The sequence below is a fragment of the Limtongia smithiae genome (genome assembly GCF_038497785.1).
Source record: "Limtongia smithiae strain NRRL Y-17922 unplaced genomic scaffold V1518scaffold_1, whole genome shotgun sequence".
NCBI classification, from domain to species: domain Eukaryota; kingdom Fungi; phylum Ascomycota; class Lipomycetes; order Lipomycetales; family Lipomycetaceae; genus Limtongia; species Limtongia smithiae.
In genome coordinates this window covers 1,989,136-2,012,336 of record NW_027117622.1, presented here as the reverse complement: position 1 = coordinate 2,012,336, position 23,201 = coordinate 1,989,136, and the positions used below count along the sequence as shown (strand labels likewise).

General features: G+C 54.6%; 11 protein-coding genes across 11 annotated transcripts; 8 read left to right on the top strand and 3 right to left on the bottom strand.

Annotated features, from left to right (window-relative positions):
* Positions 1-95: 95 nt before the first annotated feature.
* Positions 96-1,387, top strand: V1518DRAFT_48904 (ribonuclease H-like domain-containing protein). The gene is made up of 2 exons (XM_066906596.1): positions 96-856; positions 921-1,387. The coding sequence occupies exons 1-2, from the start codon at positions 238-240 to the stop codon at positions 1,274-1,276; spliced, it is 975 nt and encodes a 324-aa protein (XP_066762461.1). The 5' UTR covers positions 96-237; the 3' UTR covers positions 1,277-1,387.
* A 111-nt stretch (positions 1,388-1,498) lies between these two features.
* Positions 1,499-4,495, top strand: V1518DRAFT_403393 (uncharacterized protein; the record flags this gene model as incomplete). The annotated part of the gene is made up of 1 exon (XM_066901868.1): positions 1,499-4,495. One exon carries the CDS (start codon positions 1,499-1,501, stop codon positions 4,493-4,495), a length of 2,997 nt encoding a protein of 998 aa, XP_066762460.1.
* A 1,633-nt stretch (positions 4,496-6,128) lies between these two features.
* On the top strand, positions 6,129-7,644 carry V1518DRAFT_444541 (glutathione S-transferase; the record flags this gene model as incomplete). The annotated part of the gene is made up of 5 exons (XM_066906449.1): positions 6,129-6,167; positions 6,235-6,306; positions 6,363-6,457; positions 6,510-6,569; positions 6,623-7,644. The coding sequence occupies 5 exons, from the start codon at positions 6,129-6,131 to the stop codon at positions 7,356-7,358; spliced, it is 1,002 nt and encodes a 333-aa protein (XP_066762459.1). The 3' UTR covers positions 7,359-7,644.
* A 161-nt stretch (positions 7,645-7,805) lies between these two features.
* Positions 7,806-9,962, top strand: V1518DRAFT_369932 (uncharacterized protein; the record flags this gene model as incomplete). Its single annotated transcript, XM_066901302.1, has 2 exons — positions 7,806-8,714; positions 8,859-9,962. The coding sequence occupies 2 exons, from the start codon at positions 7,806-7,808 to the stop codon at positions 9,960-9,962; spliced, it is 2,013 nt and encodes a 670-aa protein (XP_066762458.1).
* A 421-nt stretch (positions 9,963-10,383) lies between these two features.
* On the top strand, positions 10,384-11,559 carry V1518DRAFT_369759 (uncharacterized protein; the record flags this gene model as incomplete). Its single annotated transcript, XM_066901294.1, has 1 exon — positions 10,384-11,559. The coding sequence occupies one exon, from the start codon at positions 10,384-10,386 to the stop codon at positions 11,557-11,559; it is 1,176 nt and encodes a 391-aa protein (XP_066762457.1).
* A 135-nt stretch (positions 11,560-11,694) lies between these two features.
* On the top strand, positions 11,695-13,870 carry V1518DRAFT_410267 (histidine phosphatase superfamily). Its single transcript, XM_066902559.1, has one exon. The coding sequence runs from the start codon at positions 11,754-11,756 to the stop codon at positions 13,524-13,526; it is 1,773 nt and encodes a 590-aa protein (XP_066762456.1). The 5' UTR covers positions 11,695-11,753; the 3' UTR covers positions 13,527-13,870.
* Positions 13,722-16,304, bottom strand: V1518DRAFT_49370 (uncharacterized protein). Its single transcript, XM_066906598.1, has one exon. It carries the CDS (start codon positions 15,893-15,895, stop codon positions 13,916-13,918), a length of 1,980 nt encoding a protein of 659 aa, XP_066762455.1. The 5' UTR covers positions 15,896-16,304; the 3' UTR covers positions 13,722-13,915.
* A 408-nt stretch (positions 16,305-16,712) lies between these two features.
* V1518DRAFT_453722 (major facilitator superfamily domain-containing protein) lies at positions 16,713-19,031 on the top strand (the record flags this gene model as incomplete). The annotated part of the gene is made up of 7 exons (XM_066906533.1): positions 16,713-16,923; positions 16,984-17,477; positions 17,526-17,640; positions 17,692-17,882; positions 17,937-18,244; positions 18,304-18,589; positions 18,641-19,031. 7 exons carry the CDS (start codon positions 16,713-16,715, stop codon positions 18,983-18,985), a joined length of 1,950 nt encoding a protein of 649 aa, XP_066762454.1. The 3' UTR covers positions 18,986-19,031.
* V1518DRAFT_410259 (uncharacterized protein) lies at positions 19,000-20,150 on the bottom strand. Its single transcript, XM_066902558.1, has one exon. The coding sequence runs from the start codon at positions 19,813-19,815 to the stop codon at positions 19,126-19,128; it is 690 nt and encodes a 229-aa protein (XP_066762453.1). The 5' UTR covers positions 19,816-20,150; the 3' UTR covers positions 19,000-19,125.
* A 53-nt stretch (positions 20,151-20,203) lies between these two features.
* On the top strand, positions 20,204-21,780 carry V1518DRAFT_410257 (uncharacterized protein). The gene is made up of 6 exons (XM_066902557.1): positions 20,204-20,326; positions 20,440-20,467; positions 20,561-20,586; positions 20,677-20,836; positions 20,902-21,689; positions 21,744-21,780. The coding sequence occupies exons 1-5, from the start codon at positions 20,264-20,266 to the stop codon at positions 21,519-21,521; spliced, it is 897 nt and encodes a 298-aa protein (XP_066762452.1). The 5' UTR covers positions 20,204-20,263; the 3' UTR covers positions 21,522-21,689; positions 21,744-21,780.
* Positions 21,538-22,886, bottom strand: V1518DRAFT_410251 (uncharacterized protein). Its single transcript, XM_066902556.1, has 3 exons — positions 22,789-22,886; positions 22,219-22,719; positions 21,538-22,165 (listed from the first exon to the last, which is right to left on the bottom strand). The coding sequence occupies exons 1-3, from the start codon at positions 22,838-22,840 to the stop codon at positions 21,789-21,791; spliced, it is 930 nt and encodes a 309-aa protein (XP_066762451.1). The 5' UTR covers positions 22,841-22,886; the 3' UTR covers positions 21,538-21,788.
* Positions 22,887-23,201: the final 315 nt, after the last annotated feature.

The following is a 23,201-nucleotide window of genomic DNA, read 5'->3' as shown; positions in this document are numbered from 1 at the left end:
GGCACAAGCAATAGCTGAACAACAATTCACCGAGATAAGAGCTTGAGCGCTACAAAAATTGCGGATGCGAGAACCTGGTCAGAGCTACGGTTGCAGGCAGTGCGCCAGCTAGAGAGAACGCGTTGGACGTGCGATGCACCTTTCTTGCTGCACGTGAGTCAAAAGTTTGCTCCCTTAATTCTGCGCAGTCTTCCACAGCAGCCAGAACACCACAGCACGGGCAAGTCTACGAACCAGATGGCGGCAGTACTTTCGTCGAACTGGGCGCAGCTTCAAAAAGCACAGCAAAAGCGAAAGCGCAGTGACGCGAGCAGCGTGTCGAAGAGCGCGCACACCACAAAGAAGAGCAAGAAGGACCGCAGCGCTCGCCAGCATCGGCAAGCTCAGCTGAGCGGGCAACCCAGCGACGAGGGTATAGCACAGGCGGTTTTGAAAAATGACAAGCGGAAGCAAGAAGGGTTACTAGAGTGGGCGGATGACAACGACATCACAGTCGAAGATCTAGAGAAGGCGTACGGTAAGGATGCTGTGCTGGCCAGCGCCAAGTCAGAGAGCAGTACGAGCACGCGGTCTGCGGAAATTTTTGCAAAGCTCGCAGCAGAGGAGCGGGCGGCCATGAAGCGTCTTCGACGGCCGGTAACGATCGACGAGAGCAAGACTGAGATCGGCAAGTACGTCTCGCTTGACTGTGAATTTGTCGGTATTGGACCGGACGGCAAGCGATCTGCGCTGGCACGAGTTTCGATCGTAAACTACCACGGCGCAACTGTTTTGGACGAATTTGTGAGGCCGGAAGAGAAAGTTACGGATTGGAGAACATGGGTTAGTGGAGTGCGGCCATCTGACATGAAGAATGGTACGTTTTTTTGTTCGTTGAGACTGAGGAGGAGAGGAGAAGCGTGACTGACACTACTTTGCAGCTTTGACATTCAAAGAGGTGCAAACGCGGGTTGCCGAGATCATTGACGGTCGCGTACTAGTCGGCCATGCGCTGAGAAACGACATGAAGGTGCTGCAGGTATCGCATCCGCGCAAGATGATGCGGGATACTGCGCGCCATCCGGCATTCCGCAAGCTTGTGAAGGGCGGGTCGCCATCGCTGAAGAAGCTGGCGTCTGCAGTACTGAACCTGGATATTCAGGGTGCAGAGCACTCATCGGTTGAGGATGCGCGCGCATGCATTCTCCTCTTTCGAAGCGACAAGGACGCGTTTGAGCAGGACAGTGCGCGGCGAAGTGGCGTAGGACGCGCAGCAGACCCTGTGGTGGACAGCTAGGCCGGATGTGGACTAGGTTCAATAAAAGGCTAAATGATGCCTATGCGCCGCACTATCCACAGCGTGTGCGGCGCCGCCGCAGCAACGCGTGGCTGTGCGCCCTGAATTGCTGCGCCGCTCACACGAAACAGAAGACCCTTTTCAGGCACCACCCTTATAACTCGCCATGTCGCCTCCGCTCTTGCTATCGATAGAACAGGAGTGCGAGCACATGTCGTTCCAATGAACTTTGAAGCCGCCCCGCAATCACTCTTGCGGAGATCTGCTACGCTCTCGCGGCCAGGGACCGCGCTGCACTTCACTGCTCACGGCGAGGCCGCCGCTGCTGCTGAGGCATTCGCATTCGTACCTCCACCATCTGGACGCGACACGCTTGACCATCGAGTGGCTGCTATACTTGAGAACATTGCGACAGATTCGTCTTCTTTGGCTGCACTCGCCCGCCTGCAGAGCATCATTGACGATGCGAGTGCACGCGACATTCGCGACATCTGGCGTGCCGAGAACAAGCCACGCGATACGCTCTCACCATCGCAGATCAAGAATGTTGCTGATACACTCTTCAAGCTTGTCAGTAGATCACGCAATCAATTCTCGGCGTCCGTCCACGAGTTTTTTGTTGCTATGCATGACATCCTTGCTCTCGCCCTGATCCGTGGAGTGACTGTCTGGCCAGAAAAATCAGATCGCATGACAATATATACAGAACTTGGCACGTTTGGAGAAAGCAGATTTCTCAATTCGCTTGAAATTGCTGTTGTTCGCGAACTTGTCATTGCCACAAGGCCTCGCGGCGTCGGAAACAAGAATTATATCACACGAGCTATGGGCGCGGTCGGCGATCCCACGCATGGGTTTGATCATGATGCTCTCCTGCGCGACCTTCAGTCGCCATACACACTCGACAGGTGGGCCGAGAAACTTGTTGTCGTCACTGAGGCCTTGCGAACACCGACAAATCACTTTGTGACTGGTCTTGTCAAAATTACTATCTCGTTGATTGGCGAGATTCGGGAATCAGGTGGCAAGAGCCGGTCAATGCGAGGGCGCGACGTCAGTACCGACATTATTGATGGATCGCCTCTTTCTCTCAACAGCAAACGCCAGGTGTTTGTGTACGCTATTATCGATGCCTTGATCAAGACAGCTTCCAGAGCGTATCCTGCTGCTGCGCGCGAAGAGGTGATGAAACTCAATCGCGTTTTGGCAGCCAACGGAGTCCACGATGAGATTGCTGCTCTTTCCTTCGACGCAGATTCACTGACTTACGATTCGACTTTAACAGCATATGATATGTGGCCGCCCCCATTGGAGCGAGCCCATACCGACAGCGCATGCGCTTCTAACAGCACATCTGCACTCGGAAATACCAACGGCGACATGCAAATGGCGTACGATTCTCTCAAACAGCGAGTTAGCGCAACGAACAAGTCACTTCTAGAAGATTTGCGTCAGCTCTTGGTATGTCCAGTGACTTTCGAAGAGACCGACGATATGGTCTCTCTCTCGTGCGGTCATCATTTTTCAAGGCAAGGAATCAATGCCTGTTTGCGCATGAAGAACGAGTGTCCGCTCTGCAAAGGCAAGAACGTTACTATTCACAGTCGCGCAATGTGGGCTATATCTTTGAACGACATCATCAAAACAGCCGAGCGTACTCTCCTCGTCGACGATCTCTTACCGACTGTTCCCGAGGGAGATATAACTGTTGGTATACACTTGGGCATCGAATCAACGGTGATCGGAATATTATACCCCGGCGATTCTGAGATGACGTTATATGCCGACTGGGCTTCAGATACGCGGTTTGCTATACCATCTATTGTTTACGTCGGTAGTCACAACCAGCCTTTAGCTTGGCCTGGATCGGAAACCCAAAAGCTCGAGATAGCGCTCAGAAGAGGTCGAATAACTGCAGTTCACTTTCTCGCTGAATGTTCCTCTGGTGTGGAGCGTTATTCATCGGATTTTATTGCACATTTCCTGAGAGGATTGCGTGCGTTGATCTACAAGGCAATATGCCTTCACATGAAACGTCCTGACTATCCAGACAATAAGATCAGATATTTGTTCAGCCTTCCTGACGGCCTATTTTCGCGAATGGAAGTTGCAGATCAGAACGAACCGACCGGAGTGTTTCTGGACGCTTTGAATGCTGCAGAATGGACTACTTCCGCGGTCGAAGTTATCCCTGAGACAAAGTGCGAGGCTCTGTTTGCTGTGAACTCCGACTCTGCAGCAATGAACAACAAGCAATACTTGATTCATACTGTTGCATGGAATTATTACAGTGCATCGCAGCGGATGTATGCTCTTTGTCCAGAAGATCGGTTTGGGATCTTTGAGGTATCGCAGACGATTTCCAGGACAGAGGAAGTGGATTTGGCACGACAGATCGAGCTCCGATTTCAGAAGTTTACTGACGTATCTGACAATGGACTGAGTGTGGCACAGAGACATACGGCAGTTGAAGAGCTTCGGCAAGCAATGAGATCTCGACGCCGACATGATAGCTATTTTAGTACTTTTCCGGTATCGAAACTCGCAGCTCCAAAGGTTCCCAATAGCCTATATACAAAGCGCCAGTATAATTTTGACGATTTGTACCACGAGGATAAATTACATATTTACGTGAGGCCAAAGACTGTGAATATTTTGTTACGCGACCGGACGAATCTGGCGAGCTCAGGAAGCGAAATTGGACTTGTTCCTCCACATAATACGACGCAGGCGCTTCAGCTCATCGACGATGTTGTGTCAATTCCGATGCAGACGGTCGCGGATATCATGCGCGATGCTGCAATGACGGCATTGCGGAATTTACCGCGTGTATCTGGAAATACCTCTATTGAAGAGCCAGCTATTTTAGTTGTTGCTGGGACATGTGCAGATGATGCGGTACTGATGGGTCGCTTGAAGCAATGGCTGGTATCTCCAACGTTTGCAAATTGCCGGTTGCAGGGAGTAATTACGTCAAATGATTGTGTCGGAAATATGATTTTCGATAACGACAAGTCCTTGAGCCGTAACGACGACGATGGAGAGTTTGTTAGCGATGACTTCCGGAAGCCTGACGCGCCATACGCGACCAATGATGTCAGGTGTTATCGGGAGCTATTGAGCACGCCAAACGATGAATTATATGGAAAGTCTACGACCCAAATGATAATTGATGGGCTGTGGATTGCTTGCAAAATGATTGCATTCGATGAAGCATGAGATAATAGATAAGGGAAACTCGTTGAAAATTCGTAATTTGGCAGTAGCAGAACATCAGCAAAATCTAACTTTCTATTGCTAAGTAATACAACCGCTAAAAATGATTTTAGATGACTTCTAGCAAAACTTGTGGGTAAATTTAAATCTGCAAGCAGCCATACGTTTGCGTAAACGCGCCAGGTGGATATGCAGTACTAATACAAGTCCGTCACAGTAGAAGTTGACGTCAGTTGAACTGCGTGTCTATCAGGTCGGCCTCTTCCTTCCATTGCTGGTCTGCCAGCTATCGTCTACCCTTCCACTGCACTGCGGCGAGTCCACTACTATTTTCAAACTGATTTGTGGATGCTGGATCAGGCTAGCACTTTGGGAATTCCTTTCTTTACCTTTTGAAATATCTTGCGAATCTCCTCTCCGTGACCAATGATGCATTACATTGATGGTATTCTGCTAGCTACTTTCACGTTTGATTCTACACTTATTCTACTCTACTTCTCCATGCAGCCATAATTGATTTAATCGCTGGTGAATTTAGCAAACTCATCGGAGGTAACGGCCGAACAACGGTGCCTTGTTGGTAATTAGGGAACGGCACCGCGTTAGCAGTCTCTTTGACTATGCGCGCGCAAGTTTTCATGTTTATCTAGACTGTGAAACATCGCGTACAACTAAAATATAACTGTTCGTTCAGTTCCGTATTCCGTGGCATACGCCTTGACCAAGCAGGAGGACGACTTCTACTTCAGCTATACACAGTACTATTATTTCATAGCCTAAATAGTAAATTGAAACCAACTCATACATAGTCAAAGAGAATGCAAACCTGTAATCGTCTCCATTCATGGGCACCGTACTATCGTACAGCGCAATGTTCGACTGTCTCGCCAAAATCGACAGTGCTGAAGTCCATCAAATCGAAAGCAACTCCACTTGAAAGAAATTGAAGACCAAAATGTGAAAGCAGCACGATCCCAGTAGAGGAACATATTTGCCACGTGACCTATGGCACAGCAATAACAGGAAGTGCACTTCGTTACCTCAGTAAGACATAGATCAGAAAATTGCAAATGAGAATCCACAAAGTCGTCGCAGTTCGCAAAAATGCTACATATATCTGTAACAAGTTGCCAGAGCATAGAAAACGATGTAGTATTAGCCAGGTTTTGGTTGATAGAAGAGAACAGGAAGACGAGAGAGTCGGCCGTGATCGAGCACGTCCAATGCTCAACTGTTATCTTCGACCGAAGAGATGTGTACTATCATCCACGCACTCACCGGCAAGATTTTGCGAACATCTAGCCAAGCGTCTGAAATGTTGAACCATGCGTGATTGAAATTTACACGAAAACCTTAGAATATTATTCAGAATCACAAAGCTGTTGGTGATGTTTGACTGGTGGGCGGCGAACCACAAACCACGCCGGCGTGACAAATGATGACGTAAATTTCGAACAAGCTTCCAACGTCGCTTATCCTCGGTACTGATAATTTCTGAGAAACCGTCCACGATCAATTGCAACCGCGATCTCGCCAACGAATGCAGTACCGGGGCTATATAAGAATCACAGCTACTCGATCTCCGTCTATCATCAAATTCAAACCGTTACTCAATTGGCATTGTCTTGCGCGCACCATGTCTTCGACTACTACGGTTACCCTGACCGCTGCCACGGTGAGTGCGATCAGGACGGAGCTAGATATGAGGGTGCGAGGAGTATAGGCTGACGATTACGGTACAGCCTAGCAATCAGAATCGCACAGACGATATCTTGGCTTGGGCAAGCAAGGATGGCGAGTTTCGACGGAAGCCTGTATGAGATCTGATTGTCTTGATAAGTTGCGGTCTTGATTCTAAAGTGAAAACCAGTCCGTGTTCCGGAATATTATCTCCCGCGAAGTCGGTGCAATCTACCCTCCTGAGAAGGGGAGATATCATTTGTATATCTCGTGGGCGTGTCCGTGGTATGTGCACGCTAGAATGGATTCATCACGCTTAGACTAACTAAGTGCACAGGGCGCACAGAACCGCGATCGTGAGACAGCTTAAGGGATTGGAAGGTGTCATCAGCATGAGGTGAGCGGTGGTGTTTATGATATGTCGTGGCAATTTGTCTGACGCGCTTGCAGTGTTGTAGATTGGTTCTTAGGCCCGCTTGGTTGGAAGTTTTCGCCGCCAGAGGAGACGCCGGGCGCTACTATTGACCATCTGCACAACGTGTCCCATATTCGAGAGCTTTATTTCCGCATGAACCCTGACTACGAAGGGCGTTTCACAGTGCCGGTGCTATGGGACAAGAAGACCGACACGCTTGTGAACAACGAGTCGTCGGAGATCATCCGCATGTTCAACGAGGAGTTTGACGAGTTTGTCGCGGACAAGTACAAGGGCGTGACGTATTACCCGGAGAGCATGAGGGCTGAGATTGACTCGCTGAATGAGTGGGTATACGACACCGTAAACAATGGCGTCTACAAGTCGGGGTTCGCGACGACGCAGGAGGCATACGAGAATAATGTGGTCAAGGTTTTTTCGTCGCTCGACCGTCTTGAGAAGATCTTGAAGGAGTCAAATGGGCCGTACTTGTTTGGTAACACGCTGACGGAGGCGGATATTCGCTTGTTCACGACGATCATCCGGTTTGATCCGGTGTATGTGCAGCACTTCAAGTGCAACATTGGCACGATCCGGCACAATTATCCCGAGTTGAACGCCTGGCTCAAGCACCTGTACTGGGACTTCCCAGAGTTCAAGGACACGACGAACTTTGACCACATCAAGTTCCACTACACCAAGAGCCACAAGCAGATCAACCCGTTCTCGATCACGCCGGTGGGGCCTCTGCCAAACATTGAGCCGAAGTAGGGTGGTTGGAGAGATGCTTACGAGTGAATATGCAGTTTTTTTCTGTGATTAGGTGGAGGACTCGGAGTTCGTGGCGTCTGCGCGCCGCCGCGGTTCGCGTCATGAACTTTGCGTGGGAAGTGAAATGTAGTGACGTTGTCGACGCCTCGCGGCGCCTGGCGTGTTCTGGAAAACCCTCGCTAGTCCTGTGGCGCGGCTCTGTGGGGCATTAACGCAGCGGGCAGTGCAGCGCGGCGTTGCGGAGCCTAAAAACCCACGACGGCCGTCACCAGCCACGCCCCAGCCACGCAACCGGACAATGCGCACCGGCAGCTATAAAGACGCGCCGCCAGTCCCGTGTCCATTGGCATTATCTTCTCTCTGCAACACCCGCCCAGTCTTGGATCTACGTCAATGTCCCAGGTCTTTTACTTCCCTACCACCGACGTCGCCGCCGTCCGATCTGCCATGCTGCAAAGGCAGGAGCAGCAGCGCCAGGAACAGCTCCAGCAGCAGGCCGCGCCCTCGATCGCAGCACACCGCGCTCACCTTTCGCACTACGTCTCGCAGCTCACCGCTTTGGAGCGCGAGCAGCAGCAGGTCGCGCTAGAGCAGCAGCTTCTTCAGCGCCGTCTAGCCCAACTCGCCGCTAAGCGGGATCAACTTACGTATCTGATCGCGGAGGAACAAGACATCGTGCTGCGCGCTGTACAGCAGCAGCGTCGGCAGGAACGACTGCGCGCTGAGGCACAGGCGCATGCCGAAGCGGAGTCCGTGCGTGCTGCTCTTGCGGAGCGCGAGGCGCAGATCGCGAGACGGCAGCGATTGAGATACGCCGTGTATCGCAAGCAGCAGGAGGAGCAAGCGCGCCAGGACGCTGATCTGCAGCGCATGCTCAGGTACGTGCAAGCCGTTTCGCAGGAGGAACAGCAGCAGGCACCAGCGAAGACTCGGCAGCGTTCTGCGTTGGAGGAGTACTTGTCGCGCGATGATACTGCCCCCACATCTGCGCAGAGTCGCATTGCCGAGGAAACCAGCGTGCCTTCCGAAGCTTCCGAGCTCGAGGAGACGCCGTTCCGTCCCGGAGCAATTACTGCATTTTTGCGCCAGCAAGGACTTAAGCCGCATGCACTATTCGGTACTCCATACGGCACTGTCGAATCGAACTCGCGCAAGCGCGGATCACGCCGAGGATCAGTACCGTCCGGAGTTTACCGTGTTGGAGGTCCCACTGTCACGGCAACTGACAACGCCAAAGGCCCGGCACCCAGTGCAAAGCTTGTTCCGGACGTCAACTATGCCTCTGCGCAGGATTTTCTGAGTGCGCTGTTCGGCGGATCCGAGGGTGCTGACGAAGAGGCCAAGGAGCTTGCCCCGGTGAGCGAGACGCCGCAGGAGTCCGAGGAGCAAGTAGAATTCGAGAAGGAACTTGAGGAAGAGCTCGATGAAGAAGAGAAGGCCAAGGAAGTCGCGGAAGACACTGTGCCTGAAGTGCTTCCGGAAGCAAGCGCGCCCGAGAAGGACAAGACAACTGAAACGAAATCGCCATTTGATTCGGAGAGAGGACTGACATATAACGAACTCGCGAAGCTACTATTTGGCCAGGATAGTGATGTGGATGAGGAGCCTGAGGTTGCTGAGCAATATTTCCAGCCTGTACCACCATCAGGTTCGTCACAACGGCCGCCGTTTCATTACACGCTGTCTCAACCAGACGCATCTGCATTCGAAGCTCCGCTTTCGCCGTTGGATGCAATTGCCTCTCAGATCGACACTCTGCGCGAGAAGATTGTGGCCGCGTCGTCCAAGATCGATATGATCTCTGAGCAGGCAACTTCTACCGATGCCGAGGAAAGCAAAAAGCGGCGGGACCTGCTTGAGATCCAGCTTGAGCTAGAGAAGTACTATTCTGATCTCGATGATATTCTTGTGACGCCGCAGACTGAGGACGGCGTTACCGAAGACGAGACGGACCAGGCCAGACGACAGGAACTGAGAGTGGAGAAGCACGAGCTCACGACACTGGCGGTGGATGCCGCGGACCGCATTGACAAGATCCTCTCGCCGGTGAGCCCATCGGAATCGGACGATGAGGATTATGAAGTGATTGACGCGAAACACAAGCTTGCGACAGAGCCAGAAGCCAACCTTGGCGGATCATCTAAGATCGCAGAGCCATTTCCTACGTTTGAGTCGAGCGGAGGCCCGTCATCGTCTTCATCCAGCAGCGAATCTACATCGGTTTTTGCGTCGGAGATTCCCACGCCGCAGAAGACACCCGCACCGGCTGCTGAAGATGCGGATTACGACGTGTTGGAGCATCCTGAGGCAACCGCGGAAGATGGCGATGACACCTCTGTGATCGTCGAGTCATCTCGTCCGATTTCTCGTGCGGCGGACCGCGAAGGCGACGAGACGTTTGTGCCGGAGGTTAAAGACGCAGCGGGGCATGTGACGTTGGAACGGAATGCTGGGGAGGAGAAGGATGAGTTCCTGGACGAGGAGGAGAAGAACGAGCAGAAGGTTCGGTCTGCGCTACTGGAACGGCCGAAAGTCGAGGAAGCGCGGACCCCTAGTCCTGTTCGACACGTAGTAGTGGAGGACGCACCGGATGAGGAGAAGTGAGCAGACGTGGAGACCTAGTCTTTTAACGATGCAGCAGGCATTTGAATACAAGGCAGAATAATTAGAATGGGACGGACAGAGAAGAGGAGGACGCCAATTGGGAGTTTGCAAACTCCCAGCGATAAGCGGCGCATAATCAGAACTCCCAACGCGTCCGGCCGGCCATCATCCCACGCCCCTCTTCCATCGCTCGCGGCGCGTGGAGGCACTCCAGATGGACCGCTACTACTCCTACTGCTACGGCGGCGTGCGTTCGACTGCGCGCGCGGCTGCGGCGGTTGCTGCCGCGCAACAGCAGATCCAGGTGCTGCGATCTTTCGCAGCGCAGTCTGCGCGCCAGCCGCGTATGCCACGCATGGGCACGTTCCAGCCGAACATTATCCCACCAGTGCATATGACGCGGAAAAACACCGAGGCCGCGATGACTGCGGCCGCGTCTGCGGGAGTGGTGAGTCAGCGAGTACTGGTGCAGCCAGTAGTACAACAGGCGCGCAATAGGTCTCATGTTCTGGCAATCCGAGGCGCTGGCACGGTGGCCGATGGGCGGTATCCGAGTTATCTAGGCATTCCGGCGACATATCCTTCGCCGGACGACGCCATGATTTCACGACAGAAGGCAGATAGGCCTGATTTTCTCAAACCGTCGCCTTCGTCGAACAATGGTACTGGCAGCAGCAATGGAGGCAACACGAATGCACGTGGGTTCTTTTCGCAATACAAGTACGGCTACGCGGCGTATCTTGGGCTTGTGGCAACAGGATTCAGTGCTGCGATCGCCGTGCCGGGCTTTTTTTTTCTCAAGTGGGCAGACGAGCATATGCAGGTGCGTGTGGCGATAGAAGATACGGTCGATGAGCAGAGTGGCGGAGCGAGACGACAGCGCCATTCCTACACGGTGTCGACTACGATCGGAGTGGTTTGCACAGCGCTGTTCGCGGCAAAGGTGATGATTCCCAGTGTGCGACCCGCCCTCGTGCGCTTCGGGTACCTGAATCTGCCGGTGTTTAGCCAGCGTGCGTGCGCGTCGACGCTGTCGCCGCGGTTATCAGTGCTGCTCTCGCATTTCTCGCACCGCACGCTGACCAGTTTTCTTGCGAGCACGCTGGCGTTGGTGTGGCTCGCACGCGAGACCGAGTATCTCATCTCGCCGGCCGCTCTGATGCCGGTGCTAGGCACGGGCATGGTGTTCGCGACGACTACGACGGCAGTGCTGCCGCGCGTGCTTGCACGCATGGCGAACGGCAGCTCGGGGGGCAGTTTGATGGTGCTGCGGCCGATATGTGGTGCCTCTGGACTGGCATGCGCGGTGCTGGGGTTCCTGGCGACGTTCGAGGACGCAGGTGATGTGCCGCGGTACCTATGCTACGCGGTTGGCGGCGCGACAGCGGTGCGTGCGGTTGTTAAAGCGACGGCGCTGCCGACGGGTGCGCGTGCGTGCTGTCTTGCCGCGTGGGAGATGGGCGGGTTGCTCGGCGGCGTGAGTGTAGGGAAGGTGCCGGATCTCGTTGCGGCGGCGAGGGTTGGAGACATGGCTGGTATGCCTAGTGACAAGGAGGAGTTCAGACTGGCGTTTTGGGGTGTGCGGACGACGGAGTAGACGGCTTTGTATTTTTTTTGCCGACTGGACGGAGTTTATAGGTGAGTAAATGTGGGCACCGCGGTGCGCAGATTGCAGCACGCACGTGTGTCGATGAGCACTCCGCCGCGACGCAATCGTTATCGCGGCTTTTTCCCTCTCCCTAATTCACCCCGCTGTAACCCCGCGCCCTCCCTCAACCTCCCTCTCCCAAAATGTCGTCCGCCGTGTACGACCCGCTGCTGCACGACGGCCAGCCCGCTCGCCCGCGTCCTTCGTCCGAGGAGCCCTCTGCGACCGGCGCGGAGACGACCACCCCGGCTGAGGATAGCAGCACAGTGGATATCGAGGCCGCGGCTGCCGCTGCACTCGATAACACCGTCCCGCCGACGCACTTCCGACGCGCGCGCTCTGGAACCGAGCCAGCGCTGAAGCGATTAATCGTGCTACTTGTCGTGCCCGCGGTCGTGCTGCTAATCATCTTCTTCTTCGTGTCGTCGCTGTCGTCGAAGCCATCGCGCGATGCGTCGCCAATTGCTGCTCCGACCGGCATCAGCTTCGCGTCCGGATTCAACATGAAGCAGTCCTGGGGTTCGCTGTCGCCGTACTACGACACCGGCAAGGCGTGGCCTGGTATCTCTGAGACCGCCGGCAAGGGCAGCTACGGGCTTCCCAACGCGCAGTGCGCATTCCGCCAAGTGCATGTGCTGCACCGCCATGCGGAGCGATACCCGACCGGGGGTGCGTTCGACAAGATCAACCAGTTCACGCAGAAGCTGTACTCGATGACCGAGGATCCCGCGCCGTCGGTCGCTTGGATGAAAGACTGGCGTATGACACTCAACGACGAACTGCTTCTTGCCTCCGGCGTCGCGACTGAGTTCACCTCGGGCTCGATGTTCTGGGAGACGCACGGCCGATTGCTTTTCAACGCCACCAAGAAGGGCGAGATGTTCTACCATCCCTCGCTGAACGTGTACCCGAACGGTACCGCGCGGCCCAAGCCGGTGCTCCGCACGACCGATCAGTCGCGCATTATGACCTCAGCGCGCGCATGGGCTGCGGGATTTTTCGGCATCTACTCGGGCGAGCCCAACGCGCCGATGGACAACGACACGCTGTACACCATGGTCGCGATGGAGGAGGCCATGTACGTCAACAACACGCTGGCGTCGTACTACTCTTGCCCGAACTCGCAGTCGAAGCGGTTCACCATCGGCTCACGCATCTACCGCGAATGGGTTGCTGTATTTTTGCAGGACGCTTCGGTGCGTCTGACGAAGCTGTTGCCGTCCATCACCATCACGCCCATGGACTGCTACTCAATCATGGCGCTGTGCGCATTTGAGACCGCCGCATACGGTTCGTCGCGCTTCTGTGAGCTGTTCACCGAGAAGGAGTGGTATGGCTACGAGTACCGCGACGCGCTCGAGTTCTGGGGCGATGCCTCGCTCGGCTCCGCCGTCGGCCCGGCGCAGGGCGTGGGCTGGCTCATGGAGCTCAAGGCGCGTCTTGAGGGACACCTCCTCACCGAGGCGTACGGTAGCATCAACACCACCATCACCAGCGACGAGTCCACATTCCCGCTTGACCAGCCGTTCTACATGGACATGACGCACGACACCGTTATCCTTGCCATCCTCACCGCGCTGGGCCTGCCTTTTGGCCAACTGCCATCAACGACGCTTCTACAGCCGCGTCTTTTCGTCGCATCGCGTCTCACTCCCTTCGGCGCGCGTCTATACGTTGAGCTCATCGACTGCCCCGAATTCTCGGAGACAATGATCCGACTGAAGCTCAACAACCGCGTGCTCCCGCTCACTGGCGTCGGCGCTTGTCCTGCCGACGAGGAGGGTTTCTGCTCGATCACAACCTTCATCGACGCACTAAAGATCGCGACCGAGCGCGTCGACTACGATAACGCGTGCTTCGGCGTGCCCTACGGTTGGGAGAATGCGCCTGAGTTCCATCATCCCATCGACGAGTAATTGCTCTGCTCTTTCCAATTCCTCCTCCTTCCCTCCCTATGCATCTCATCCACGAGCGCCACGGACTATCATAGACGGCGCTGGTGATACATATTTAGCTACAGTGGTGGCAGCAGCAGCAGCACGTGAGCGACAAACTCGCGATTTTCTACTTCTCCAACTGTGTTTCTTTAGGCCTTGTTTTTATCTATACTATGTCTTGTGTGTGATGTGTTACATTCTATATTCGTGATTTGTGTTTTGGGTGTTCAAAACCAGCAAAGAAATCTAGTTGATTTAATAATCAATTTACTGCATTAACTGTTTCTCTTGCAGCAAGCCAACTCGTCTAGTTTGTTGATGCACTAATCATGCAACAAAATAATCCTAAAAATGCCAAATCCCAATATTTATACAACCTCTGTCGAATCCGGTGCTGTCTTCGCTTCAGCGACTATATCATGCGCGTACAGTGGTACGGGCTCAACCGCGTCAGCATCGCGCAGCACATGTCTCCGCGTCCACCACTGCGCACAGGCGTACTGGTACTTCATGTGCGTGATAGTCGACACGCCAAACACGGAATCCAACTCTTCAAGCGTGAGCGCCTTCGTTTCCGGCACGAAAAACAGCACGAGGAAGAAGCCCGCCACGTTCCACGCGGCGTACCAGCCAAACGCGCCGGTGACGGTGAACGCGGTCTTGAGCGCGGGCCAGGTGAGCGACAGCACGAAGTTAAAGAACCACGTTGTTGCGGTCGCGAAGGACATACCGACATCGCGCACGTACAGAGGGAATGCCTCGGCAGAATAGGTGAACGGCACTGGGCCTTCGCCCGGGGAGTAGACTATGCCGAAGAGGTAGATGCCGAGCGCGACGCATGCTATCCGCGCGGTGTCGGCGCTGATAAAGAACGAAAAACCGGTGAAAAGTAGGAAGAGAGCCATCAGCGGGAAGGTCGTGAGGAGCAAGAAGCGGCGGCCAAATGTATCAATAGTATATACCGCCGGGATGGCAAACACGAAGTTGACTATACCGAAACCCATCGACGCCAGCAATGCCGAAATCTCGCTAAATCCGGAATCGGTGAATATCACGGAGGAGTAGTATGCAATTACATTGACGCCGCAGAATTGCTGCATGAACATGACGATCCAAGACGCGAGCGCGGCGCGGCGATTTCGTGCAACAGCGAATAACTCGATCACGGTGCTTCGTGTACGCGCGCGCTTAGCGGCCTCTTCTTCGACCAGCAACGCGTGCATGTAGAACAAATCCCGCGCGGCTTCGAGACGAGTCTGGCGGAGTCTGCACATCGCTTCGAACGCTTCGACGTGACGTCCACGCGACATGCACCACCGCGGCGACTCGGGACAGAAGAACACCTGCGCGCACACGATCACCGCCGGCGCCATCGCGGAGCCGAGCATCAGCCGCCAATTCATGCCGGTGATGTGCGTAGTATCCGGGACGTTGTAGAATGCCACATCGGCGACATAGCCGAGCATGATACCGAAGGCAGTCCACATCTGCCACATCATAACGAGCGCACCGCGGATACGCGCTGGCGTGCACTCGGCAGCGTATACCGGGACGGTAGCAGATTTGGCGCCAATACCGAAGCCGAGGAAAAACCGAGCGATGAAGAGGTGCCACCAGGTGTCTGTACATGCGCTCCAGATACAGGTCGCGGCGGCTATGAAGCAGGAGATGAAGATCGTACCACGCCGGCCAAAAAATCGATTCAACGGATCAGATACCCAGCAGCCAGCCACAGCGCAGCATAGATACGGTGCAGAGTTGACGAGTCCGACGAGCCATGTGTCGCGGCCAGAGTCACTGCCAATACCAAACTGAGAAGGGAAGAAGAGATTTGCGCCGTTGATTACAGTCTCATCCATACCCTGCACCGCGGCTGCGAGCGAGCACGCAATGACTAGGACATATAATGTAGTAGGCTGAGCCCATTTGTGCAGGCTCGCATGCTCAAGTGCGTCCCTGTCGGCGTCGGTCAGCAGCGGCAACCCCTCGCCGAGCGACTCCGGATCTCGCGCGACCAGCGCACCTTTGCAAAAAAGATCGATATGCTCTGCAAGACCGTGTTCGGTCGCGTATTGTGTGGCAGCGTTGATGACCTCGTCCTGCGACAGCTGCTTGAGTGGGTTGTTCGCCTCAGTGTCCTTATCGTGAGTCGACTTTGGTCGCAGTGTCGTCTGTGTGCTGCGTCGACGGTACAGGCTCGGCTGGCCCGCTCCCAATCCCGGCGTGGTCGACACGTTCTTCAGCGGGATGGCAGCATAGTTTTCCTCGCCAGTCGACAGCGATGAGGATATAGAGCGACGTTCTTCAAAGGTCGCAGCCGTGGGGGTGAAGGACTCCTTCTTCGACATCGTGAAGTCAGATAATGGCGGGGTAGTGTATGACAAGCAAGGGTTCGTTCGAACAGATTCTATCCGGAAATGATGAGGAGATCAGAACATCGCCAGAGGGGTGCCACCTGAGAATATATATTGCGTGGCCAAGCGTCGGAGAAGTGCAAGAAGAATGAGAGATGAAACTCGATTTGCCGTAGTGTGTCCGAGCGGGCACGCACCGAATGAAATGGGCGTTCGCAGGCAACAGAATTGGCAATCGGACGGGCGGCGAAAAGGTGCACATCGCTCCCAGAACAGCGCGACAACGAGGCTATCTACATGAGCACGCGCTTGTGCTAGATCACAAATGCAGATCGCACACAAATTGCAGGGGATGGTATGACAGCGGTGGCGTACGGTGCGCGAGCGCGACGACGGATTCACAGTGCAACTGAGGAATGGCGGGAAACGAAGCGTCCGCGCTGCAGGGACGGCGCGGCGGGAATGGTCAGAGCCAGAGCAATTACATCATAGGCGCGGCTCCTCCAAAGTCAGATGAAGATCGCGGGTGGCAGAACGCGAGCTGAGCGCCGTCGCGGCGTATAAGGAAAATGATCACAGCATCGATCGGCGCGTGTGCATCGGGACGCGTCCATCTCTCGCGCAACCGACTGCGTTCGCACGACAACACGTCTTTGAACGAGGAAACGGAACACAGGCAAAATAGTGCAAGGCAACCAAATTACAAAATGGCTGGCCGTGAGTAGCCCTCCGGTGAAGCAGGCCCACCGAGCGGCGGAGCACGGGCAGACCGTGAAACAGGCAATCAGCGAAGAAAGTGCGCGATGACATCATGGCGGCCTCACAGGCCCAGTCACAACTCACAGTCACAACTCACAAGGTCGTGTCGGATAAGCACCTCCGGATGGGGCAGGTGGGGGTCCTGCGAAATCGGTCCCAAGCCGCGTCACGTGCGTGCGGCTGGAAGATGGCTAATTCTGACTGGCACCGATATCGGCGAGCCGCCATTGCCTTAGTCCTTCTCCCCGCAAACTGCTCGCAAGGTATGATGATTCACCCCGCCTCCCTCTAGCAGATTTTTCTCCTGCTCTTATCTACCTCAGTGGCTTCTGCTCGCGCATGTCCACTTCGCGCAAATCAAATATTGCCAGCTATCTCTCCGCCGCACCGCGCACACTACACGACGCCTGAACTTGCCCCCCCGCTCCGCTGCGACGCCGGCGACGCCGTGCTCGACGCCGAAACCGGCGCGCCACCCGCACTTGCCCTTGAGCCCGCTGCGTCGTTTGTTCTCGACGCCGTCGACTCAAAGATATACGATGCCGACGATGAAAAGGCAGATGTTGTTGAGAAAGGCGCGGCTACTGACTCCACGTCAGGCACGCGACCTGCGCGTCGCGTACCGATAGGGTTCCTGCATCGCGTTTGCTTTGTGCGGGAGCTTGAGAACCCGTACGAGTATCCTTCGCTGGTCAAGGGGCTAGTCGTGTTTGTTCTCGCGTTCGCAGCAATGGTGCCTGCCATGGGGTCTGCTGTGTTTTATCCCGCCGTGCACGACATTGCAGATGAGTTTGATACATCTCTCAGCGTTATCAACGTATGTCTGCACCATGATGTATTGTTAATTTTGCTAACATTCAGTCAGTTATCGGTTGGTTTTTATATGTTTTCCCTTGGCTTATTTCCACTGTGGTGGAGTTACTTCTCTGAAATTGGCGGTCGTCGCGGTGTCTACGTCGTGTCCTTCTTGCTGTTCACTCGTGCGTATAACTGTATTATTTCTTCTACCTACTATCTACTAATTTAAGCAGTATTTAACATTGGATGCGCACTTGCTAAAAGTATTACTATGCTTATCATATTTCGCATTTTGACCGGCGCCGCGGCCGCGTCCTCTCAAACTGTCGGAGCCGGCGCCATTGGCGACATCTTTGTTCCCACCGAGCGCGGTCGCGCTAATGGGTATTTTTACCTTGGTCCCTTGTGCGGACCTATGTTAGCTGTATGTGTCGTCGTAGCGCTGTATTGAGCAACAACTGACTGTCATTTCCTACAGCCCATCTTCTCCGGCGCGCTGACGGACAAGTGGGGTTGGCGTTCGACGCAGTACTTGTTGATAATTACAGGCGGCTCGACGTTCCTTATGCTGTTGTTCATTTTGCCTGAAACACTGCGGCCGCAGGTTGTGCTGCCTGAGGTGCAACAGGAGCGCGAGGAACGCAAGCAGCGCGGTGTGAAGACGTACTACGCACGCGAGACAGTCGAGTTCTTTGTGGGACCGTTCTACTCGTTCAGGCTGCTCAAGTACCCCAGCTTTCTTTTCGCCATTACGTATAACAGCTTTGGTTACGGATGCTTGTACATGTACGAGAAACTAGAGCACCTGTTCCCAGCGGTGATACAGCATACTGACCCTCCTTTAGTATGAACAATACGTTTCCAGAGATCTTTGAAGATGCACCGTACGACTACTCCTCTCTGATCACTGGATTATTGTACCTACCAAATGGCTTCGGATACCTCATTGGCAGTCTTGTCGGTGGCCGGTGGAGCGACCGCATTGTGAAGAGCGCGCTCAAGCGGAATAACGGCGTACTCGTACCGGAGGCTCGGTTAGCCGAAAATACGCTTGTTGCGGGCGCAGTCGTCTGCGGCGGCATGCTCATGTTCGGATGGACCGCATGGAAGAAGCTGATCTGGATAGTGCCAGTATGTGCTTCGCTGTACAGCGGTTGAACTCTTGAGCTAATGAGCCATTAGATCATCGGCTCCTTCATGTTTGGATTTGGCTCGCTCATCATATTCACGTCGACACTCACTTTCCTTGTGGATTCGATGCCTAAACGACGCAGTGCAGCTGTCTCCATCAACACGTGTACGTATTTCTTCTATTGTCCGTCTCTTCGAAAGCTAACACTCAAAGTTATACGATGCATGACTGCTGCGGTTGCCTCGTTTATCACTGTACCACTACTCAATGCGATTGGCGCGGGCGTGCTGTTCTCCATCTTGACGGCCACCGGCCTGTTCTTTGTCGCGTTGCAAGTATACGTGAAGAAGAAAGGCCCGGAGTGGCGCGCGAAAATGGGTGAAGATGTTTCATAGAGCATGTAGTAGCATATTAAGACGTAAATGTATTAACTACCTCCAAAACCGTATATTACACTGATACATCCAAGCGCAGACTGATGCAAAGACCACATTATTATGAAGCGCAACCCAGTTCTATAACGAAGAGTCAAAATTTATGAGAAAAACCACTTGCAGAATTTTGCCATGCATTTTTCTTTGACTACCTTTTTGAGTGTGACCACCAGATCTCCGTCAGTGATTGTCGTTGAGACCGAGTCCTTGACGATCGGCTCGGCGAGCTTCAGTGTGCGCTCGAACTTCTCGTCGAATCGCTGCGCCCACGAACAATATGTCTCCACAGTCGCCGGATCCTTCTCATCCTTGTCACCACGGTTCCCGCAATTCGAAAATTCGGCCTTTCGCGCTACATGGCCTGCGATCCTGACAGTCTTAGTGTCGGGACAAGTGACGCTGACGTGATCCTTGCGCACGCCGGGAAGCTTAACGCGGACGGTGATCTGCTTGTCGGCGTTGATCACGTCAAATGAAGGCGCGACGGGCCAGGCCCTACGGAAAGAGACAAATAAGTCGCCGGTGGGGTCGGAAGTTTCGAAGAACGGTGGTACCGAGCCTATGTGACTCGCGGGTGGTGGGACGGCGGGGCCGGGCACCGGTGCCGGTGCAGGTGCGGGTGCGGGTACGGGTACGGGTGCTGGAGGCGAAGGTGGAAATGGATATGTGTGTACAGCGCCAATGGAGGCGGAGGCAGAAGCGTAGGCGTAGTAAGGCATGCCATACGGTGGCAGCTGGGGAGCGTACTGGCAACGTATATCGTGAGGGACATAGTACATGTCGGCGTACATCGCTATCTAGAGGAAGAACGTAGACGGACGACAGAGTGCAGATATGGGCAACACAACAACCAGCAAGCGAGAGCAAGACCAAAACACAGAGCTATGGGTAAGTCAGATCGCAGAGAATGAGATTTGCCGGAGACGGCCAGTCAGGACAGCGTTAGGGATATATAGATATCATTCAACAGCCAGTCACGGCGTGCACACTGACAAGCAACAGAGTTGTAAACGGAATGGCAGTAGTTGAGGTTGCATCGTGGGGTGGCACGAAATGGTCGGGCAGCGGCGAGAAGAGCGCGGTTGCGGGTGGTGGTGAGGCAGGGCCGGGCATCCTGAAGGGGTGTGATCCGAAATGGAAAAACTCCCAACAGCCCCGTCCCGCGAACCCGCCGCTTCACCGCGACTCCGTCTTCCTCAAACTCCGTACACCAGCTCTGCGCACCGCGCATGTGTTCTCATGACACGCCAAGCAAGCAGGCGCACATTCAAGCCTTTCCGGGCCCTTGTTAATCTTCTTCGGGTACGTTCTTGTCGCTTCCCGTCCTCGTGCACGCGCAGGTTCACAACTCGATGCGCCGCCCGCCACCAGCGCAGTCGCTGCACTTTACTGACTGACCCATTGCCGAGTTGCAGATGCGCTCTCAAGACATCATCCTCGAGTGTACGTCTTTTTCACGCGTCACGCCGCACCAGCAAGCGTGATTTGCCCCCTGTTCCGACGCGCTGACTGACACCGGGTCATCATGATGTGCAGACTACGACGTCTCAGTATACAAAGCGGTTCGCAGTGCCCGTCCCTCGCAGACCAGGCCCCATACTCCTCGCCTCCGGTCTATCCCGCCATTTCTGTTACTAACTCACAGGTGTCAGGACTTTGACAACCTCCGGCGCGACGAATGGTTCAACGACAACAACCTCACGTTCTGGTATGAGTACCTCGAACACTGCGAAGTGTTACCTGCGGTCCCACGAACCGAAGATATCGTGCTCCTGCGGCCGTCTATGGTATTTCTCCTCGCACAGACGCCTCGTACGCTCGTCTTTTGTTGTCACACGCCATCCCGTCACAACGCTGACTCCCATTAACCTCATTAGACCCCCGGGATCTCCGCGACGTGCTACCCGACCTTGCGCATGCAAAGTACATCTTCCTACCGATAAACAACAACAAGGATGTGGACTTCGCCGAAGGTGGCAGCCACTGGTCGCTGCTTGTGATCGACATGCCGCATCGCGCCGGGTACTACTACGACACTCTTGACGACTGCAATATTCACAACGGCGAGCGCGTAGCGCATAAGCTAGCGGAACTCGTCGGCATCTTACGGTTCGAGCTATATTCGGTATTGACGCCGCAGCAGTCGAACGGTTCAGACTGCGGCGTCATGGTATGCATGATCACGTCTGCACTTCTTGCGAAGCTTGTTCGCTCCTCTGCGTTCGTCACCAACGCATCCGATGTCGCCGCCACCCCTGCGCCGCCAGATATGACCTGGACACTCTCGGACTGCACCGTCGACCCCGTCTACGGCCGACAGCTCATATCATACACAATCGTCGACCTCATCTCTAAGTACGGCCGCAAAATTGCCGAGACTAGTGTTGCGCCGCCCAAAGAACTGCCACCCCCTGCAAACGCGAGTGCCTCAGACAATTCCATCGCGACGGACCACGGCCACCACTTTTTGTTACATATCCGCAAGCATGCCCCATAAATCCTGATGACTTTTCGTATCAATAACAACGGCGTTTTGCTTCTATTACTTGGCGTATCATGCTCTAATAGTAATTAACTAGACTCCTAATGAGCGCTGTTGCAGCGAGGAATTCGGTTCATCGTCTAATATATATTCATCCCCAGTCCAATTTTCCCTCCTCCAGCAGTAAGTACATGGCACATTCAAACACCTTCACACAACTAACTGCCAACTTTTGAGATCATACCTAAATCTGTACTATTAAACAATATCCGTCCCAATAACTCAGACCCGAGAATTCGAGATATTAAACACCAAAATGTCCTCCGCGCCGCAAGCTCTAAGCTCGTCCATGGTCTGCGCAATCACCTTCTTCTCCACCATTGAGCTGACGGAAACCCAGCCTTCCTCCTCAAGCGCGGAGATTGTGGGTGCGCGGCGACCTGGCGAGACTTTGATGGCCTCGACGAGGCGCTCCCGTGGACAGTTGTAGTTGCACAGGACGTACTTTGATGCCGCGATGACACCGCGAATGCGGCTCACGATTTTGTCGCGCAGCTCTTCGTGCTGGGTATATTGCTTGTTGGCGATTAAAACAGCGGTGGTAGTGAAAATGGTGTCGATAGCAGTCAGGCCAGCTGCGCGCATCGTCTCGCCGGATTCTGTAAAGATTCGTCAGTGGCTGCAACGTGGTGAGAATGCAGAGCAGACTTACCCACAAGGTCAACCACGCCGTCGCCCACGCCAAGCGCACACGACGCCTCCACGCTACCGCCGACGTACTTGATGGTCGTCTTGAGCGGCTTTGTCACCGAGTTTCCGTTTCCGTTCACAACCGCACCGTCCTGCTCGCTCTCGAGCCTCCGGAAATAGTCCGTAGTTAGGTTCGTAAACGACGTCACGATGTGTTTGCCGATCAGCTGCCGCGGGTCGGTATACTCACCGTCGGCAGGCACCTCAACTTGCAGCTTACAGTTGCCAAAGCCGAGGTCCAAGACTTCGTCGACGTCGATGCGCGCCTCCGCGACTTGGTCTTGGCCAGTGATGCCCAGGGCGACGCGGCCCTCGCCCACGAACCGGGGAATGTCAGCAGCGGGAAGAAACACAAGAACGATGGGCAGGTTTGTGCACAGCGCAAGGTCAAGACGACTTTGCCGGTTAAACTGGATATCTGCGCCCTTGAGCAGGTCAAGGCACTGCTGGTTGAGCCGGCCCTCTGTCGCATCGTCGTCAGCTCGCTGTCGCCGCCTCCACCTCCAGTCACTCTCTCAACAACCAAACTCACTCTTGGGCACGGCGAACAGCAGGCGGTTATTCAGGTGATTGACGAGGTCCATTGCTGGGGTAGGGAGTGTGTTGGGGAGGAATGGTTGACTCACGGCGTTCTTGAAAATTTATGGGAAGGCACACCGAGCCTCACAAGCCCCGACAAGCCCAACGTGCTCGGTCGAGGGTCTCTAGCGGCCATCGTCAGCCTCTCTACTCTGACTAATTCCGCCGACTCATCTACAACGCCCTCTGTGCATCTGCGTCTAGACTCTCTGATTCATGGCGAGAACGACACCATGCCCGCTGTTCTCGCGCGGTTCCTCCTGCCCAGTCTATTCCCATTTCGCAGTCGCACAACACGTTTAAGGTTTCTTGCCTTCCCCGGCCCGGCCTGAACGCCTCGACGCGGCGCTGTGGCGTCCAGCTTTT